The sequence below is a fragment of the Danaus plexippus genome, chromosome 17, assembly GCF_018135715.1.
Source record: "Danaus plexippus chromosome 17, MEX_DaPlex, whole genome shotgun sequence".
Lineage (NCBI taxonomy): Eukaryota > Metazoa > Arthropoda > Insecta > Lepidoptera > Nymphalidae > Danaus > Danaus plexippus.
The window spans coordinates 475,004-493,822 of record NC_083548.1 but is presented as its reverse complement, the minus strand read 5'-3'; the positions used below and the strand labels follow the sequence as shown (position 1 = coordinate 493,822).

At 35.8% G+C, this 18,819-nt stretch overlaps 3 protein-coding genes across 6 annotated transcripts in view; 2 read left to right on the top strand and 1 right to left on the bottom strand.

Moving 5' to 3' along the window:
• Positions 1-755: 755 nt before the first annotated feature.
• LOC116771096 (protein aveugle) lies at positions 756-1,705 on the bottom strand. The gene is made up of 3 exons (XM_032662800.2): positions 1,528-1,705; positions 1,261-1,374; positions 756-1,169 (listed from the first exon to the last, which is right to left on the bottom strand). The coding sequence occupies exons 1-3, from the start codon at positions 1,564-1,566 to the stop codon at positions 987-989; spliced, it is 336 nt and encodes a 111-aa protein (XP_032518691.2). The 5' UTR covers positions 1,567-1,705; the 3' UTR covers positions 756-986.
• A 255-nt stretch (positions 1,706-1,960) lies between these two features.
• On the top strand, positions 1,961-5,068 carry LOC116771095 (protein phosphatase inhibitor 2-like). Its single transcript, XM_032662799.2, has 3 exons — positions 1,961-2,489; positions 2,824-2,940; positions 3,216-5,068. The coding sequence occupies exons 1-2, from the start codon at positions 2,091-2,093 to the stop codon at positions 2,899-2,901; spliced, it is 477 nt and encodes a 158-aa protein (XP_032518690.1). The 5' UTR covers positions 1,961-2,090; the 3' UTR covers positions 2,902-2,940; positions 3,216-5,068.
• A 648-nt stretch (positions 5,069-5,716) lies between these two features.
• Positions 5,717-18,819, top strand: part of LOC116771093 (pericentrin-like) — a 33,120-nt gene continuing 20,017 nt past the window's right edge. For 2 of the 4 annotated variants that reach the window (XM_061523088.1, XM_061523086.1), the window contains exons 1-8: positions 5,717-5,875; positions 6,110-7,117; positions 7,723-8,444; positions 8,660-8,795; positions 9,102-9,245; positions 9,512-9,604; positions 10,108-10,152; positions 14,518-14,604. In XM_061523088.1, coding sequence (XP_061379072.1) covers positions 5,831-5,875; positions 6,110-7,117; positions 7,723-8,444; positions 8,660-8,795; positions 9,102-9,245; positions 9,512-9,604; positions 10,108-10,152; positions 14,518-14,604 — 2,280 coding nt within the window. In that variant the 5' untranslated portion in view covers positions 5,717-5,830. The remainder of the gene's footprint in view (positions 5,876-6,109; positions 7,118-7,722; positions 8,445-8,659; positions 8,796-9,101; positions 9,246-9,511; positions 9,605-10,107; positions 10,153-14,517; positions 14,605-18,819) is intronic. The other 2 variants (XM_061523089.1, XM_061523087.1) reach the window with 2 other exon arrangements.

Below are 18,819 nucleotides of genomic sequence, written 5' to 3'. Positions count from 1 at the left end.
TAAGTTTAATTGAACAGGTTCACCCCAAACATTAATTATATTTAATTATATTTAGTTTTTTGAACTATACATTTTGTTATATTTTAATACAATGAGGCATAAAAAAAATACATACAAACCTGAATGTTCATTCTTCTCTCACCAATCCCTACTTTATAAAGTCATTTTAGCAAGTAATCAATGTTCAACCTGCACGATATCTGCTCATTTTTCACTTCACTTATATATATAGATCACTTGGTCACTTACATATAAATATATATTTATATTATGAATCACTTGATAAGTTATCTCAGAAAAAGAGCAAATTAAAACAGTCGTCTTTTTTATGTAAATGCTTCTGGTCACTTTTTTTTTTTCACTTCTTAAAGCTCAATTTCTAGATTTTTCCTTAGGTTTTGAGCATACCATGTTTTTCCACACAGACAATTATATGTGGTATGCTCTCAACTGGACAAACCAGTTTGTTTGTGTTAGCTGAAGGTGGATGGATGGATATTGTTCACGCTGTTTGTTGGTGTTACTGTTGTTATTAATTAATGATGTATTTATAATTTTGAGGCATAAGTTATTAGACATTTAAAATATGTATGTTTGGTGTTTTGTTACTTTAATATGATCACAGAGCTCTGTGCCTCTTTATCACATCCTTATACACTTATAATTTCTTTTTCTAGACTATAAATTCCCTATAAATAATTTGTATGGCCAAACAGTGTTTGCCAGGTCAGCAAGTATATGTAAAAATAAAATAAAAAAGTTTTATAATTTTATTAAGTATTAAATAAATGGTATTATAAAGTAATAAGTCTAAAGAAAGCTACACTTAGATAAATAAACAACAAGCCATCATCTTAAACATCATGGATTAAAATACATTTTAAAATTATCTTCTAGACTAATGTAATATCACAATTATTGATCATAAGCCCATTTTGAGACCACAATAAGGTCTTTCAAAGTCCGAAGACTTATGAATCCTTTTGTCACAAATCATAGTTGAAATAGTAATGTCTCCGTTCCAAATCCCTTATTTCTACAATATCAGTCTTAAGCCTCAACTTTAATATTTCTCGCCAGATAGCCTCCCGATGCTCCTTATTTATGATTCCCATTCTTAGTAATGTGTTATCATTTATCCGAACTAAAGCCCTGCCTGTGATGTCGTGCTACAATATAAAGATGGGATGTGAATAAAAGTACTATTATTTTTCACAACACAATAAAAGTATAAGGAAATGCCAATATTGATATACTTACCTCATGAAATCTCTCCCAGTACATATTGTAATAGTCACTGCAATGTCGTCGTAACCATTTCTGAACATCTGCTTCTGACCACAAGTATACGGCTTTTGGACGTGTTGTTTTGGTCTAAAAAAGTTTATAATTAACTATAGAAAAGGCACAATGACAACCTTAACATTACAATGTAAAGGTAAAATATTATCAATCATATTATTTGTATTCATTTTCTTTTGGATTATGTGGCGTTTAAAACGTTCTAACAAAATAATAATAACCTGCCTTGGACTTGTTTAAATTTGAATTGGACTCCTCAACCATTTTAAATGTAATATTGTGGATATCGTCTTGATTTTGACAAGGCTTAAATAATTTATAAATTATGTAGTATTTAAAAAAAAACTAAAAAATAAAAACAATATTTAGAAGTTTTACTACTCATAATCAGTGTCAACTGTCAAAAATAGTTGTCAAGTATGAAAAATAGGTAATATAAGGCTCTTTTGTCATCTCAAAACAGATATCAAAGATACAACTGTTGCACTTGTTGTCTTTTTTCATTCAATTCATACATTAACAAAAAATAATTATTATTAATTTAATTAAATGACAATAAACACTAATATCAAGTTCTTAAAACTAAAAATTTTGTTATTGTATTATTGCATTATTTTAACTACTTACAAACTGTTGCTAAAATTGACAATTGACATATGACTGTAATCTTAACCGAGTGATTCTGTTGGGACCGTATTGGTTTGTCATTGGATTGTATTTAAAAGAGAATTTTAGTGTTTTTTTTTGTTTCTGTGCCAAGTTGTAAAATGTTATAATCAAATTATAAAATGGCCCAAAATTTACAAAAGAAGCCCTCTAAGGGAATCTTAAAGTCGTCTCGCAGTGTTGATAACCAAGATGGGGCGCCTTCGACCAGTAAGCGACAGAAAGAACAGAGGTTTGATGAAATGAATATAATGGAAACCTTTCACCCTCCTAATAAGGATTATGGGCATATGAAAGTCGATGAACCAAAAACGCCTTATTCGGAAGCCATCGATAGTGACTTAGAGACAAACGACGAACTGGACGCGAATATTCTGGCAGCGAAATTAGCTGCAAGTATGAATAAACCACCCAAATGTGTCGAAAGCTGTGGAAGTGAAGATGAGGAAGAGACTGAAGATGCACGTCAAAAGAGACTCGAGTTTGAAAAGAAGAGAAAAATGCATTACAACGAATTTCAGGTTTGGCATTTTTTTCGATTGGATAGTTTATAAATCATCGTTTCAGTAGAAATATATTTCCATTATCAAATGGCATTATTTGTAGATAAGAAAAACATATAATTTATCATGTTGTCATGGAATGCTTTAGTGTTATCATTATTGAACACTTAACTGTAAAAAACTAGACATATAACTCAATAGGAGTAGAGATAAAATTAATTAAAATACAATACAGATTACTCTTCTGTTAAAGCATGCTATATAACTTTAGGATTATTTATTTTTAAAATTGTACACTTTTATTAAACACATTTTTTGATGAATACCATAACCCTTCACATTGATGTTCCAGGCTCTCCAACTGGCGCGGCAACTTATGGCTCAGGAGGAAGAGGATGAGGATGACAAGACCCAAGCTTCAAACACCTGACTCACAACATTACATATTATTTGCTAAATGTTCCAGCTGGTATGTAGTGTTCAGGGTGAAAAGAAAAGTGTACACCTTTCTATCCTTTAAACCAAACAAATAAATAAAAATAATGACTAGCCATCATCATGTGGGTTTCCATTTTTAATTAGTTCTAATTTTCATATTTCCTGTCAACTGTTCCAATGTTGGTGGGTAGAATTATATTTGGACTGTTTTCTATGAATCAACTTATTAATTTTAAATACTACCCACTATAAGTAACACATCCCACTTAAAACATGCTAAAATTGCTTGTTTGTATTAATTTCCAGGGCTCTTATCAAGTGCCAGCTTAGCAGACAATATGTTGGAACGAGCTCTTAATTCATGCCATACGATGTGTTCCTGTATGGCTGTTAAATCAAAAGTGCTTGCATCGTTTATACACATTTACGAAGCCTTAAAATTTATTAGAATAATCATTCGTAAACATAAGAAATCAGGAAAATGGTAACAGTTACATTAAATTAAAGTGATTATACTTATCAAACTTACATTGAAGGATGAAATCTCTTGTTACTTACACATGAGCCAAATCTATTTTAATTTTGAGCTGACTTTTGATTTTCTGTGCTAATAAGATTAGCATTATAAATGTACACAAGTATATTTTTGTCAACGTATGATGTGATATTTTATTATTTAACTGTGAGGGTAGTGGCTAAATGTGAGATGAATACCATTGTCTCTCACCCACAACCTTTACAAACTAACTAAATGATTTCTTTGTCATGACTTTATTATAATATTATTGTAAAACCGATTACATGTTTAAAAATGTCAGCTTGGACGAAAAACAGGTAACCAATTTAAATGATGTATTATTGCGTGTTTTACCTTAAAACAGACGAAATATTGATGAAATAATTTTATTTTCACAATTAAACTGCATATGTCATTTGTAACGTCACAAAAGTATTGGATATAATACATTAAAATTAATGTAAAACGTCTGTGTTCTTGTCTGAGACGATTAATGTTTTAATGAGTCATGTATCAACTGCTTTCAGCTGTGACGCAATACCATATGCTGGTTTAATTGTGCTTTTAAACAAAATGTGTAAGATCTAAATCATACTTTTGTTAATGTATATAGATAACATGTTGATATAGGGCAATAATATACTAGGATTACAATTTTATTACAGTGAAAAGTAATCAACCTTGCTTTTTGTGATTGAGCTTAACGATTTGCTTACATAAATAATACTTATTATAACATAAAATTTATATCCTCTTGAAGATATAAAAGTCAGTTGAGATTATATTATAGTTATTGTTCAGAGAATTTTTAATATTGTGGTACTCATAATGTTTGTTCCCTTTCATTATAAATATTTTTACATTAAAGATTGTATTGAATATACGGCCATGCTTAATATGTTATAATGTACAAGTGTCTCATACAGTATCAATATCTTACCCACTAATGGATGCTATCTAATTGTGTGTTATAGAAAACATTATCTTCCATATTTTTACGATAAGTAGTGATAAACAATTTGAAAGTGTACTTTGTAACTAGTCCTAAATTATTTGTAATTCTTAATTTATATTGCTATAGGTATTAATTATTTTTGATACGAAGTGTTGTAGGTCCTTTAAGGCGATGAGAGACCTAAATTACTATAAGTAACCCAAGAAGTTAAATATGGAAATCAATAAAAGCTTGACATTTATAGTCATTCATTCTACACAGTAATAGTTTATAAGCATGGATTGATTTCAGGTCACAAAATTTTTAAACAAAAAGGTCAATTAGTCATCTGGTGAATAACGCACAATAAAGTGTTGATATCATGCTATGTAATTTCTTTAAGTGCTCATTCACGTCGTAAAATTATTAGAGTGATTCATTTTCGTTTTTCATACTAACTTACACGGGCTGACTGTTTAGTTTCACAATGGCAGATAAACCATTTTAATAATATTTTGTGTGAACGGGCACGGCAGTTTTATCTTACCATAGCTGGTATACATTAACAACAAATACACCTTGTATGTTATTTACGTATTTATTTTAATTTCTGTGGTATAATTTTAATAGAAATATAATAAAATTGCTTTTGCAAATGATCCACATTTGTAAATACCTATATGTAGCAATAAAATTTCAAATAAACAATTGTTTTGCTTATTTAGTCATTATTATGTAATTTTTAAATAAATCAGTTTATCTCCTAGTAGGTCTGAATATATTAATTAATTTACCAAATCCTATGGTATATGAATATGTACTTACTAATTTTTAATTTTCATTCCGTGCTTAATTTAATATTACTGTAAAGTGTCTTGGTGATCGACTGTATTTACGTAAAAAACTTAACATTACATAAACGATATTACCAAATTGAGATGTTTGCAAAATTTATAAACCAACTCCACGAAGTTCTTTTCACGATAACTAAAAACAAAGTTAAATTTAGCAGTCAATCAAAAAGTATAAGTAAATAAATCACAAAGTGAAGATTTGTTTAAGTATTGTTTAAAAGGTAATAATTAGGCGCGAAATTATCTCCCGCAGCTTTTCACTTTCTTTTCAAGTCGTTCTCGTTTCACGCTAAGTGATAACACCTACTTGAATTATTTAGCTTAGTATAACATGTAGCATAATGAAATTACTTAACCTGTGTATGTAAATTGAATTCGATCCTTAATAGTTTAGCGATTAAATAAAAAAATATATATATATCAGAAACGTTGAATTCACTCTCAGTAAAGTAAAAAGAATATCGGTTAGAACGGAACGTCTTGTTTTCTAAATGGCGGTGGCGCTTGTGTTGATCTGTTGTATTATGTTTGAAAAAACGTCGTCTTGACGACAGGATTACTGACTTTTGAATTTGTATGAATTACACTCTCGAAAATAATATGAATTTCTCAAATAATGGATGAAAATTCCAAAGGACTGTCAGAACCAGCGGAAATAAAGGTATGATCGTGTAGTACGTATAGTCCCAGATACGTTTATAAATTTCAGTAAAGATATTTTTAAACTGGGAGGTAGGCTAGTGTATTGCAAAAGAAAATATTTAAAATTACATAATCAGCCCAGGCCAAATCTTTGAATAAATGAATGAGTGATCATTAATAATTAACTTCTAATCACTTTCACTTGAAGTATATCTGAAAACGTCATTTATTTTTGAATTTTGTATATTTTTAGAACGTTCTTCCGGATGTTGTGAATTCACAACAGCTAACTACACGAGACGCGGTAGGAGACGATGTTACAAGTTCCACACCGGATACGAGTCACCACACACATGAGAAAATTCAACATCTTGAGAAAGAAACTGAGGAAAATAGTGGAATAGAATCCATATCTGAAAATATACCTTTCAATATTGATTATTCTATCTCAGAATCAGAACATATAGAGCCCAATGCAGGAGACTTACTTAGAGTTACCAGTAATAATGAAATAGTTTCAAAAAATAGTTCTTTAAATGTTCCTCAAGATGCGAGCCCGCACAGCTCCTGGAACATTGATGTTAACCGATCAGATATGCATATTAGTGAAGAAAGTCCGGTTATACTTGCTCTATCATCTGATACATCTAAGGAAGTTTTAAAAAGCAAGGAACATGAAGGTGATCGTGAAAAAACTCCCGAACAATCATCAAATAGCGAATATCTTGATTCACTTAATGATACCAAAAGTCACAAATCAAATAACAATGACGGTAGTATTGATGCAAAAACAACTTTCTCGTCTGAAAAAGATGCAGAATCTCTCGGACAGTGCAGTTCTGGTTCAGAGGAGATGATAAAGTTAGATATAAGAGGCCAAGCTGCTCCAAAATTTCCAGTTCAATCAACAAAAATTATATTTGGACCGCCACCTGATGGAAGTACTATGATGAGTCCACATCTAGAGTCAATACCAGTGTTTCAGACATTAATGTCTCCGTGTCTCATCGGACCGAGTGACGGACTCACCATCGAAGAAGTATTTGAGGGCAAAGATACTCCAGAGAAGTCACAGTCACTCACGGTCAGCTGCAGTGACAAGGAACAGGATGTCCTGGTAGAAGAAATTCTAGTGGAACATGACCAGAAGGAAGTGGGCCCAGACAATGTGTCTCCGTCAAAGTCCGTAAACCCAGATGAAGCTTCTCTAAACACTATGAGCACCGAGTACAAAACCCTGTGTGAGGAATATCACTTCAAGGTTGTTACCATTCTTTGTTAAGTTATTTGATGTTCTCATATTTGTATATTTTGTGTGCACTTCCTTTGTTTTTCTATTAACATAAGCATCAAATAAAAAAAAAATATCATATTATAATATTTGAGGTCTTATTGTAATGAGTTCTGAAAATACTGATCTGATATTTAAAATGCAAAACAAATATTAAATGATATTCATAAATAATTAAAAAAAAGGTTTTAATCAAAGATTTTGTAAAGATTATTATGTTTTGTGTTTTTATATTTTATTGCATGGAATATTCATGTTACTCAATTTGTAATTATTGATTTTTTTTTTAATATATGAGCAAACAGTTCCTTATTGTATATGTAATTTTTTCTCTTGATATCATTGAACTCATGCTTATATAAAAAAAAATAACCTGTCACTTTAATGGGAATGTTTATAAATAAAATATAAAAGTATCCTAGGATACAAGAATTGTAGAAACTTAAAATAATTGTGCTTCGTTCGCGTCAATATTCGAGTGTCCAATGTTTGCGATATATGATGCAAGTTTCCTCGGTACATGAATAACGAACGCTCGCTGTATAGATTTTTGATGACGCTTGATGTGCTTTCAGCTTGTGCACTTGGAGGAGGCGGTGTCGAGGCGCGACCAACTAATAGAGGAACTAACGGTCTCGTTGCAGCGCTCCGTGCGCGAGAGAGACGACCTGCGACACGACAACGAACACCTGCTGGCCGAAGTGAAACACCTGCAACGCCTGGCCGCAGACAGGTCCCACTCGGACGACACTGTCAAGGCCCAGCTGTCCGACTTCATGAAGTATCAGAGCATGCTGAGAGACGACTCCACCAAGTTCTACTCCGCACTCATGAGCGGCACGAGCTCGCGGCAGAGCTCCAACGGCGAGAAGGACAACGATAAAGAAGAGATCACCGTCAACTACTCCAGGTCCGACCTACGCTCCTCCGCCTCCTCCGGGGACTGCCAGGAGGGGCTCCACGGCAAACTGATGGCGGTCCTCGACAGGTACGACGCGCGGATAGAAGAGGAGACGAGGAACGAGCTCAGGGGAACTCTGATACAAGTAATGTGTGATGAGGTCGCTCGACTACGGATAGACTGCGACACTGACGTCAGAGAGCTGGAGGCGCAGCTGGCGCAGGAAAAACACGCGCGGACCGGAGACGTGAGGAGGCTCAGGGACCTGCTGGCCGAAGTGAAGGCTGGCAGTGCGGATGTCGACCAGCTCAGAGAAGAACTAGACGCCAAGCACAAGAAGGAGATGGAGAATCTGAGGACGTACTTCGAAAAGATGTGCTTAGACATAGAACGCAGGTGACTGACTCACGCTCGTTGAGATATTTTATATAAGTTATCATTGTACTAACATGTACATTTCTGTTGTTCTGCTTCTCAGGCTGATAAGGTGAGGACAGAATAATATTATGTAGAGTATGGTGTGACTTTTAGTACGTTGTCCAGCAATTAGAAAATCGGTCATTAAGAATATTATAGTGTGTTTATTCTGTCTAAATGTCCACCTCTGTCAGTTACTCCGAGGAGGTGATGCGTGGTCGGGCGTGTGTGTCCCCAGTGTCGGAGGGAGCGGATGCGGAGGCGGAAGCGGGGGCGGGCGACGCTCGCAGGAGGACGCGCTCCGCCGACCTACCCTCACTTCTTATGGAGGTTGAATTTCATTATGATTCTTTCAATATATAGATAATAAAATAACAGTTTAAAGAAAAAAAAAACAGTTTTCATGTCAAGAAATATACATTAAGTTATGTCGGAAACAACTAGATCGAGAAATGCCGAATATTAATTATAATATTTTATTTTTATATAATATTTTATGTTACGTTATTAATGATATACAAAGAAAAAATATTTAATTCTTCTAACGCATCAGCTGCACAGCTGGATCGGCTGCTAGCAAGTCTATAGTAAAAAGATCAACATTAAAAACGAAAACTATTATTTGTGATCCGTCAGACATCGACGCCGCTAGAGGGCACCCTGAGACAGATCAACAAGAAGCTGGAGCAGCAGCTGCTGGAGACGAGGACGGCCCACCTGGCGCACGTCCGCGACCTCGCACACGCGCACCAGCAAACTGTGGCGGACCTCGAGCAACGGGTATACGACACTACCACTGACATGACTTAACGTGTCATATGCTTGAAGTCGTCTACAGAGCTTTGTTTCGTTCACTAAAATTTGTGTTTACAATACTGTAGAGTAATTTTTCCAACTTAACTACTTCCTTCCTGATCAATAACTCTTAAAATGTATCCGAAAAAATCATGTTGTTTCCAACGTGATTGCTCAGAAATTATCCGAAACATTCGTGTAGAGATGTTTTTTAATGTTTTAAGTAGAATAAGACTGTTTTTTGTTCTCAGATAGCACAACTAAAAGCACACATACAGGCTACTGAAAACACAGAGGCCAACGTTTCTGTGTACCAACAGGATATAGACCTAGAGCTGGAGAAGGTCAGTGTCACATCCGAGTATGCGTTGATAAGTGTGCTGGACCCTTTACATGCATCCATACGCTGGTCGCTGTCTGTTACATATGACCCTTCTTGTGCGAGTTTTTATATAATATTTGTTAACTGTCATCCTGTGGACGAGAACTACTTCGACCGTGCGCAAGATCTCACGCAGTTGATTGACTAAAACTTTTAATATTTAATGTTTTACCAGTAGTAGGACTCTGGAAGTATAAAGTAATATTTTCTCAAGCATTTGATTTTATTTCGTTATTCTATGTTTGTGTGTTTGGACGTAAATTACATGAAAAAGTACAACTCAAATAAATGAAATCTCCCTCGCGAGCAGTGTATGTTTTCCCTTTGCTTAGTTTATCTTATGTTATATAAAAACTCTAAACTTCTATCCATGGTATGATGTCTCCTTACTAAACCGGTGTGTCTCCCGCCCTCTCTAACGGCCGCATGTCCTGTGTCGCTCGCTCACTAACCGGCCTACCTCAGCGTGCGCGCGACCGCGTGCTGCACGACATGCACCAACAGCTGCAGGTGCGTCACACGGTCCATAACACACCACATCTCACGACACGACTCGACCAACGAAACACACCGCACAACTTACAAGATACAACACGTTACTCCCCAGGCACATCCACAAGACACTTCAAACATATATGCATAATACATACGATGTACACACCAGCCCCGCCTGATGTTACTACCTCGGCTGATCCTAAAAGACCCGTGTTATAGAACAGAGCACATGACACACACACGTACATTGTATATACGTACACACCAGCCCTCACACACACATGGCTAGCATGGTGGTTGTATAGCGGTACTGTACATAAGTAACAGTTAACACGGCCAGCAGGGAAAGGGGTCTCTTGTTATTTCACCGCATTAGCTGTAATATATTATAATACATGAAGAAAATGGTGTCAATTGTATCTATTAATATAAAAATATCACAAATAAATGAAGTTTATTCCAAGTGTTCTGGATTGGCTCAATACAGTTCTCGAGTCAGCAGCACTCCCTCTGTATGGGAAAATTCTTCACTCCATATCGAATATCGTTACTCCAATTTTTAACGAGCTTAGAGCCAGCCGTACTCTGAAGCTGATCATAAATGTTTATCCAGTGGGTTAAGATCAGGACTAGGCGACAATCGGTCTGCGACTCTAATAACGCCCAGAACTTAACCATGTTCTGAAGAATAGTGTGCTGATATTCTTATGATAATTATTTTGATATCGTTTTCGCCAAACTGTCTCGGTCACTCCTTCGCGGCTGGCTGTGCTCACGTTGACTGTATTAACTTAATACAAAAATCATTTGGTCTTCCAGCATCAATACAGTCATTTAATTATAAAAAGATTTTCGTCTTTTCAGTATACCTGTTGGTTCTTCCTTAAGTTATCACTCGGTAAATGACTAGTCCGTCTCCTATAAGCCGCAGGTCCATTCATCTTTTATTATACACGTTATGCTTTTAGACGTGACCCTTATATCCGGAGACAAAATCGTTTGTTTTCATAGAGGATTCCATTGCTTTTTTGATCGCCTTTTCAATACAAATACTACGTAGATGATCAGATCGTTTTATATCACAAGCAGAGGACGTTTCATTGTGCTTTTCAATAGCCATGTAAAGAACAAATTTACTGGTACCACGTGTATGTGGCCTATAGCTAACTTTATTTGTGGTTAACTTTATGTAATGTAGTCATCGCTGTTCGGTTTTCGTTATAACTTTACATTTTACAATTTATTGGCGCGAACATAAGAAGACGCAACGTACAATCTTTTGAGAGTGACGAATTCCAAATTCAAAAGTAATGTTTCCTTTACTTTTTCTCTCTAACAGTGTTTTGGCCAGACTCAGTATACATTAAATATGAATGGATTTCATATCTTCCTGCATACATAATATTATCGCCACATTATCGGTTTTCTATTGTATTTTTTTAGCCCACATCATACAGTTCACTCGCAAACCAATATCGAAAACGCGGACAGAAGCTCGTCTTTATTTAAAAACCACAGTCATAAATCTCAGTCGAACCGATTTTCATTGTAAACATTATTATTATTATATGTTGGTAATATTCAATATTCATAAACGATATATATTTTATGATTTGTTTTGATAGAACCGAGGAAGCGTCTGACCTTATTTCGGCTGAATCGGGGTCGTGACCTTGTACTTTATGAAAAGAAATAGTTTTTAAATAGGCGTCGCGAAATTAGTAACGTTATTGAATTGGATTATATTTGTATCGCAGCTCGAGCTGGACGAGAGGATCGGTATAGTTGGCTCGGCTCAGGAAATAGTTCTTATTGAAATAGTTGAAGTGATGGCATTTTGATTATGTGATTATATTGAAGGTGAATCGTATTTTTGATGTATGAAAAACAGGTCATCAAACGTTTCGTACAGGTCTGGTCACACAATATCGACTTGCATGAACTGTTTTTAGCACAAGTTCCTGTCGTGTAACTAAGTATGAGAGCTTTAAGTTTTTCATTCATGAATTTACGTTATTACTATCTTGTCATATTTTATATGGAGCAAAACGGTACGTATTTAGTTTAATGGCGCAGTCTCGTGGTAAGGTTTCTGTACGTGTGACAGTACGTTCATCACCCCGTCACCCGGAAACCATCCCTGCTGCCAACTGTATCCAGGTCACAAGTCCCCACTAATATATTTCCTTATCAAAACTTGATATACCTGTACGTGATTTATTTTACTCTAAAAAAAATAATATAATTAATGGTCCTGTAAATCTACAAATCATAATATTATTTTAATGTGCCCTTACGAAAGTCTCTGATACTTTGATATATTTACCTCATACAGTAGACCAAATACATTCCTTCAATATAAATTTGTTTGTTGTTTAGTTACTTCCTATTTAGTCTGGAATCAGTCTCAGTGTCAGTAGGAACATCGACGATGAGTTTGATGATGAACATCAACTGAACCTTTGGGACTATGTTTTGTGGAATCGTGAAGTGTCCTTAGTGTCGGAGCCACACGTTTGGACGCTCGCCAGCACGGAGAGGCGTCAGTAATGACACTGCTGTAGCGTCCACTGACTCCACGTACCCACGTTGTACAGAGCGAAGCGTGTGTCAGTCGTTCACACGCTTGATACTTACCTATACTTCCAGTATTCACCTGACGGATACTGAAGTCTTGAACGTCTGATTCTGTTGATATTATTGAAGATAGAGCAGCATTCAGTTGTGTCATAGTGTTGTATATGGACTTTTATAGTATATGGTGATGAGGCATGAAGGAGCGCAACCTCTCCCACGTACGGCAGACACGAGTGAGTTACACCGTTAATATAATACATGATATCGTCATTGGTATTGTTATTATCACTATATTTAATTTCTCAGAACTTTCGTGCAAACATTACCTCTATCTATCTATCTATCCATCTATCTATCTGTCTGTCTATTTATCTATTGTCTATGGAGTGTTAGTGTGAATGTACTCATCATCAAATGTTCTATATTTTGGAATTGGCTCGTCGCCAAAATGTCGTGACATTTTTCGCGCGGCTGACCCGCTTACTGCTTACAGACCACGCCGTCTGAAACGACTCGGATACTTTGGTTCATTACAAATAAATTGCCCAATTTGAAAGACTCGACCTTGATGAAAAACTTTAACTGACTGACATGACAATCGTTACTTTACATTTGTGTGTTTTTGAAACTTAAAGTAACTACTGTGGTAGATGGAGTAAGTTTATTTACCGTCTTAAAGTAGGTTCCTTACTACAAGTGTGTATTGGTAACCACTCGAGTAACATACAGAAAACGAAGCTTTTCATGTTTTTACTTTATAGACATAAGTTGATGATATTATGTGCGATGATTTATGAATGAAATACTGGAAACGCTTCGTATGGAGTGTGGCGGTGCGAACTGGTGGTAATGGTACAGATCGAACAATCATATATTTAAAATATTTCACTGTCATTATTAGTGTTCTTCGAATGTTTGTCAAAAATGAAAAAAAAAAACATATGATTTAAATTTTTATTAAACTGTATATAAGTGTATATATTTGTTTATTAATGATTTGTATTATTCATGTTTATTTGTCCTTATTCATTCGATATAAATCATTAGGTAATCACTAAACGTTATGTATGTAAATAAACACATTAGTGAAAAATTCAAAGACAATGCTTTATATAAGCGAGACCTTAATCAGTTGAAGCTGCTACGTAAACAATAATACACGGTCTTAACTCGCACGCAATAAGGTTCAGAATGATGTATAAAAATATAATAAGACATGCAATAATAGCGGAGATAAGGGTGGGGTCAAAACATCACTTTATATACAGAAATATATTGTATCAGTCTAAGTTGAACCGCGGACAGCTACTACTATGTGGAGTGTGACGTTTAATACATAATGCAGGAACTTGTAGTAAGTTATTGATAATATTCTTTGATTTGATTGATTATTTGATTACGTTACAACATTTTGAATCCATTGTCGTTAGCGTGCTTAATCCAAGTTCTCATCGTCACACTACATACGGAGCTTTAACAGTATCCCGTACATAGACTTTTTGACCCGTAGTACCGACGTAGTGAATGAAAAACCGACATGTCTGTGTGTAGTGCGTCGATGTCGATGTTAACTGATGTTATAATTGCAACTTTTAATATATCATGATACAGCTTATAAAGTGTTGGAGTAGCATTAAAGTGTTATCTGTGTGCGTCACACCTAGTACACATTGTTGGTGTGTGAGTGATGGTTGGTTACACACACTTTTACACACAAACATACACAGACGTTCGCTAGTCCGGTTAATGTTATTACTGTTCTGTAATGTACGTGTCTTATAACTAGTGGTGATGATGGTGCAGGTGTTGTTGTCCGACCCTGACGCGGAGCTGTCCAGCTGGCCGCTGGAGCTGGTGGCGCTCAGGGACAGGATCCATCACGACAGGGAGGTGAGAGATACGCACAGACACATACACGCACGTACATATTCCAGTAGATTACTTTATTGTATGGGTTGCGCTAACTCGGTTTATAGCAACAATCGTGTTCAATATCTCTTAACATCAATCTCTTGAACTTTCAATGTTTGACACTAAATACAGCCATACAGACGTTTACAAGTTGTTTAACGAATTAAAATATTTACGAGTCGCTTTATAAACGAGGACGCGATAAAATATTAGTCTCGAGATTCAATCAAACGGTGTCATTAGATAACTAACATGGACAGACGGACGAGCCGAATATAGAACACGCCAATATATATAGGACCCTCGCATTCTCCTCAAATGAGTGAATCGTCTTGTGGAGTCTATGTCTTTTTATATTGGTCGATGTTTATTTTTGTCAGTGATGTCTTTATATTGTTTTATTGTTGACTTTAATTACAGTTCAGTTAAACGGAATGTTTCGTGGAAACAGTAGTTGGGAACTGTTATTTACGAGTTAATGTCGGGAAAATAGTTTAATTAAATGTAAATAAAAAAATATAGAATGAGAATTTAATCTACACGAGTAAGATTTGAATCTTCGACCTGCGGAACAATCACTTGACCACCAAGCTATCGCGCCAGTGCCAAAGTGGGTGAAAATATACTTTCTACATTTTCTATAATATGGAAAATATTAAGTATCATTTATCTTCAGCTGCGATAATGTCTTGTATACAGGAACGGACAATAAACATAAAACCACCTAAATCGCGTGAGATCTTGAATTTTATAATGAAGGAACAAATGAAATGTACCAGGTCCGGGGTCAATGAACTACACTCTAATTATACACGTATTTACTAGCAAATAGCTATCAAATGTCGCCTCAGAAACATTCAATTATAGTGTTATACATGAGTAAGGAATTTTAAATTAATTCAATCGAGGTGTCCATAGTGTTGGGGGTTAACGATAGACGAGATGCTACTATTAATCCAAAATAATTTTGCGCGTTTCCATTGAACACTTTCCAATATCAGAAATAGTATTCATACAGATAGGTAAAGTAAATATTAGCTTTGGTTTATAGCGGTTAGTCATTATACATTAATGTGTGATATTATTAGCATGCACATTATAATAAGTGCCAGGTAGGAGCCCTCCGCCCTCAGCCCTGGACCACATGGCTCCGACACATGAACCGCGAAACATTATAACACTTGAGAAGGTTCATTCAAATTAAATTAGTTTCGTGGGTACAGTCGGGCGCGTCACCTTTTATAATAATCAGCTTATATTGCGTTGTCATTTATATTACGTTGTATAGACACGATCAGGGTTCGAATCTCTGACCTCCGGAATTTCAGAAAATAACCGATTAAAATCTTATTTTATATGTACTTATATTATAAAACAATAACTTTTATACAACACACGTACAAATTTTTCATTTATTTATGCCTTTGCAAGTTATATGAACGTGTTTAACAAACATTTACTTTATATGAAAAATAATTCATACTTATATCATTATCTTAATAGATAGCTCACTGACTCACTCACTGGGAATAGAAGTGGGAGCGAGAGGTATAATAGCTAAATCTCTCTACGACCTACTGTAAGTCTTGGGCCTGTCTGGAACTAACAGCAGTTCATTCTTGGAACGTATAAGGCAGCCCTAGTAGGTTCGTTTCGAATTTGGTTAGGTAGAGCGAGGAGCTTGGACGATGGAGGTGAGCGTTTAACATCCTTTAGATAGGGGCCCTTAAAGCTACACCTGGGTCGCATGTCCCAGGCACTGTTGAAGCTCCTCTCCCTGCAACGCGATGGACCCGCACCCGCACGGTGAATCCATTGAATGCTTAGAAGTTTCGACTGTCTTTCTATAGTTAACGTCACGTACAATTTTAAATCTAAATCATTATTCTTATAGTCAGTATCGATTATTACAATTTGTCTTTATTATTATTACGTACTCGAGTGTACTTCCTAGTTTCTATAACGTGCACACGATCTACTAATCGCAGTGCATTTTGATGTTAGTACTCTGATAACGAATGCTTTTACCGCCGCGCCGTGGCGTACGAGGAACGGTCAGCGTTGCCAACATGTTGTGAAACACTGGCCTTCATCTAGAACAGACTTAGGTACGACACGTGACGCTGACTCACTTAAGAAACGAGAGTTACTTCAATAATAGAGCACAACTAACGTCATAGACGGATAAAAGAACCCTTTCTATTTGTGTGAATTTAGATTAGATGTTCGTAAAACTATAAAAATATTCATAACGAGTCAGCAATGTTATTTCTACCGTCTAATGTGATCTTTATACTGACGACACTTACATCCTGTACGAGAATAAACATATCCGAGCGAATAAAACGCTCGCCTCGACGTTCACACGCTTCATGGAAATCAACCGTACCGGCTCGTTAGCGTTTTAAAAATGTTTATCGATGTCTACAAAAGAGATTTGATTACTGTGACGACACAGAGGGAACTATCATAATCGGTATGACCAGAAATGCGTCATATACTTAGAGCGTCGTCATGTAAGTGTAGTATGTAACCCTCATCCTACAAGCACGTGCTCCTCCACCAGCCACGTGATTCTGTCATGAACAATACTAGAGTAACCCCACATCACACACACACCGCTGAGGGGGACTTCACTGCATAGAATTTAATGAACTCACTCCACACTTGATTATAACAAAGGACTTTAATAGTGCGGTTTAAACTGTAACGGACAATGTCGCTTCAATCTATCGCACGTGTAGGTTCCCTTTATTTACTTGTGTAAAGAGTGAAAGCTTTAAACTTAAAGCTGTGATTATAAACAGATTCTTCTTATGGGATTATATTAACTATCTAGAATTGGGGCTTCATTATATGTACTTACATTTAATCATTACAATATAATTACTTCTCATACACAACTGTATGTAAAATAATACCCTGACAACATGCATCGTAGATAGTATTTTGCTTCAAACGAAAACCATACATCACTGGACAAGAATAACGCTGCAGGAACTAACATTTTTTTCTTAAAAATATCGTTTCAAGTGAATTCTTGTTAAAAATTCTTTCATCACACAGACAGATATATTAGATGAGGTAGAGTATTGTAACAAAAGATTGTACAAAATAATCTGACAGGAAGCAGTGAGACTAGAGACTAGCGAGAACGCTGACCTTACTACGAGATCCTATCACTAACTACATACAAAGAGTTTTCAGTTTTTCATTCATAAGTCTTCACATGTCATACTATAAGCTTACCTGCTGTATAGTGTATGTGAATGATCAATGAAATGAAATAAAAACAATAGTAAGGATACAGACACGCGCTACTAATATAATAATAAGGGCGAAGGGTCGGAAATTACCACAAGGCATGACCTTAATATACATGTAATTATAAGAGACATTAATTAATATGACTCTAGCAGATGTCACTTCAATATACACAGGAGGTCATCGACCGTTATCACACCCACTGATAACAGTTCCCATAGATGTGTTATCACGGTCACGATAATATGTAAACGCTATAATATAGGTATGTGTGGCGTGTGTAGGTACATGAAGACAGAGTTACCGTTATGGTTTAACTTGTATCCTTATTAAGACAGGCTCGTGTTCCTAGTACACGACATACATTCATTGAAAACGTCTCGGGCTAGTCTTATCAAGTAACTGAGTGTACCATAGACACCGTATGTATTGTCTATTTCATATAATAACGCAATAAGCACGCGCCGGAACACTAACTCCACGCTGTCAAGGGACTCTTTCATATAAATCGGGATATCTATAAATGTAGTATGTGTATTTTATTAAATTTTATATTATATACAAAATAGACATGGACTTGCAACAAACAATACATCGAACACGTACAGTGATAGTCGCGTCTCGACGGACGGAAATAGAACTGTTTAGAAAAAGTTAAAACAAGTGTAACTTACAACGGATACATAGGAACAAACACCGGCCCCAGCATCCAGCATCCCCTCAGTGTACCGCGGACCGGCGGGAGAGACGCACGTGCTCCGTGCGACGTCACGCGTCTCCACTACTAACACGCGTCTGTTACAAACATATAGTACGTCATACAGACTCACAGTGAACGTATAGAAGGAGGAGTGAGATATGGTGGTGTTGGTGCTAGACTGATGTCCAATAATATGAGTGACCGCAGACGATGACTCGTACTGAGCGGGT

What these genes read in the sequence shown, in the direction of transcription:
- LOC116771095 (XM_032662799.2), top strand. Translation starts at nt 2,091, where the DNA reads ATGGCCCAAAATTTACAAAAGAAGCCCTCTAAGGGAATCTTAAAGTCG. An exon ending in TGCATTACAACGAATTTCAG is followed by an intron (nt 2,490 to 2,823) that starts GTTTGGCATTTT and finishes TTGATGTTCCAG; the next exon opens with GCTCTCCAACTGGCGCGGCA.
- LOC116771096 (XM_032662800.2), bottom strand. Translation starts at nt 1,566, where the DNA reads ATGGTTGAGGAGTCCAATTCAAATTTAAACAAGTCCAAG. An exon ending in CAAATTTAAACAAGTCCAAG is followed by an intron (nt 1,375 to 1,527) that starts GCAGGTTATTAT and finishes AAACTTTTTTAG; the next exon opens with ACCAAAACAACACGTCCAAA. An exon ending in ACTGGGAGAGATTTCATGAG is followed by an intron (nt 1,170 to 1,260) that starts GTAAGTATATCA and finishes TTTATATTGTAG; the next exon opens with CACGACATCACAGGCAGGGC.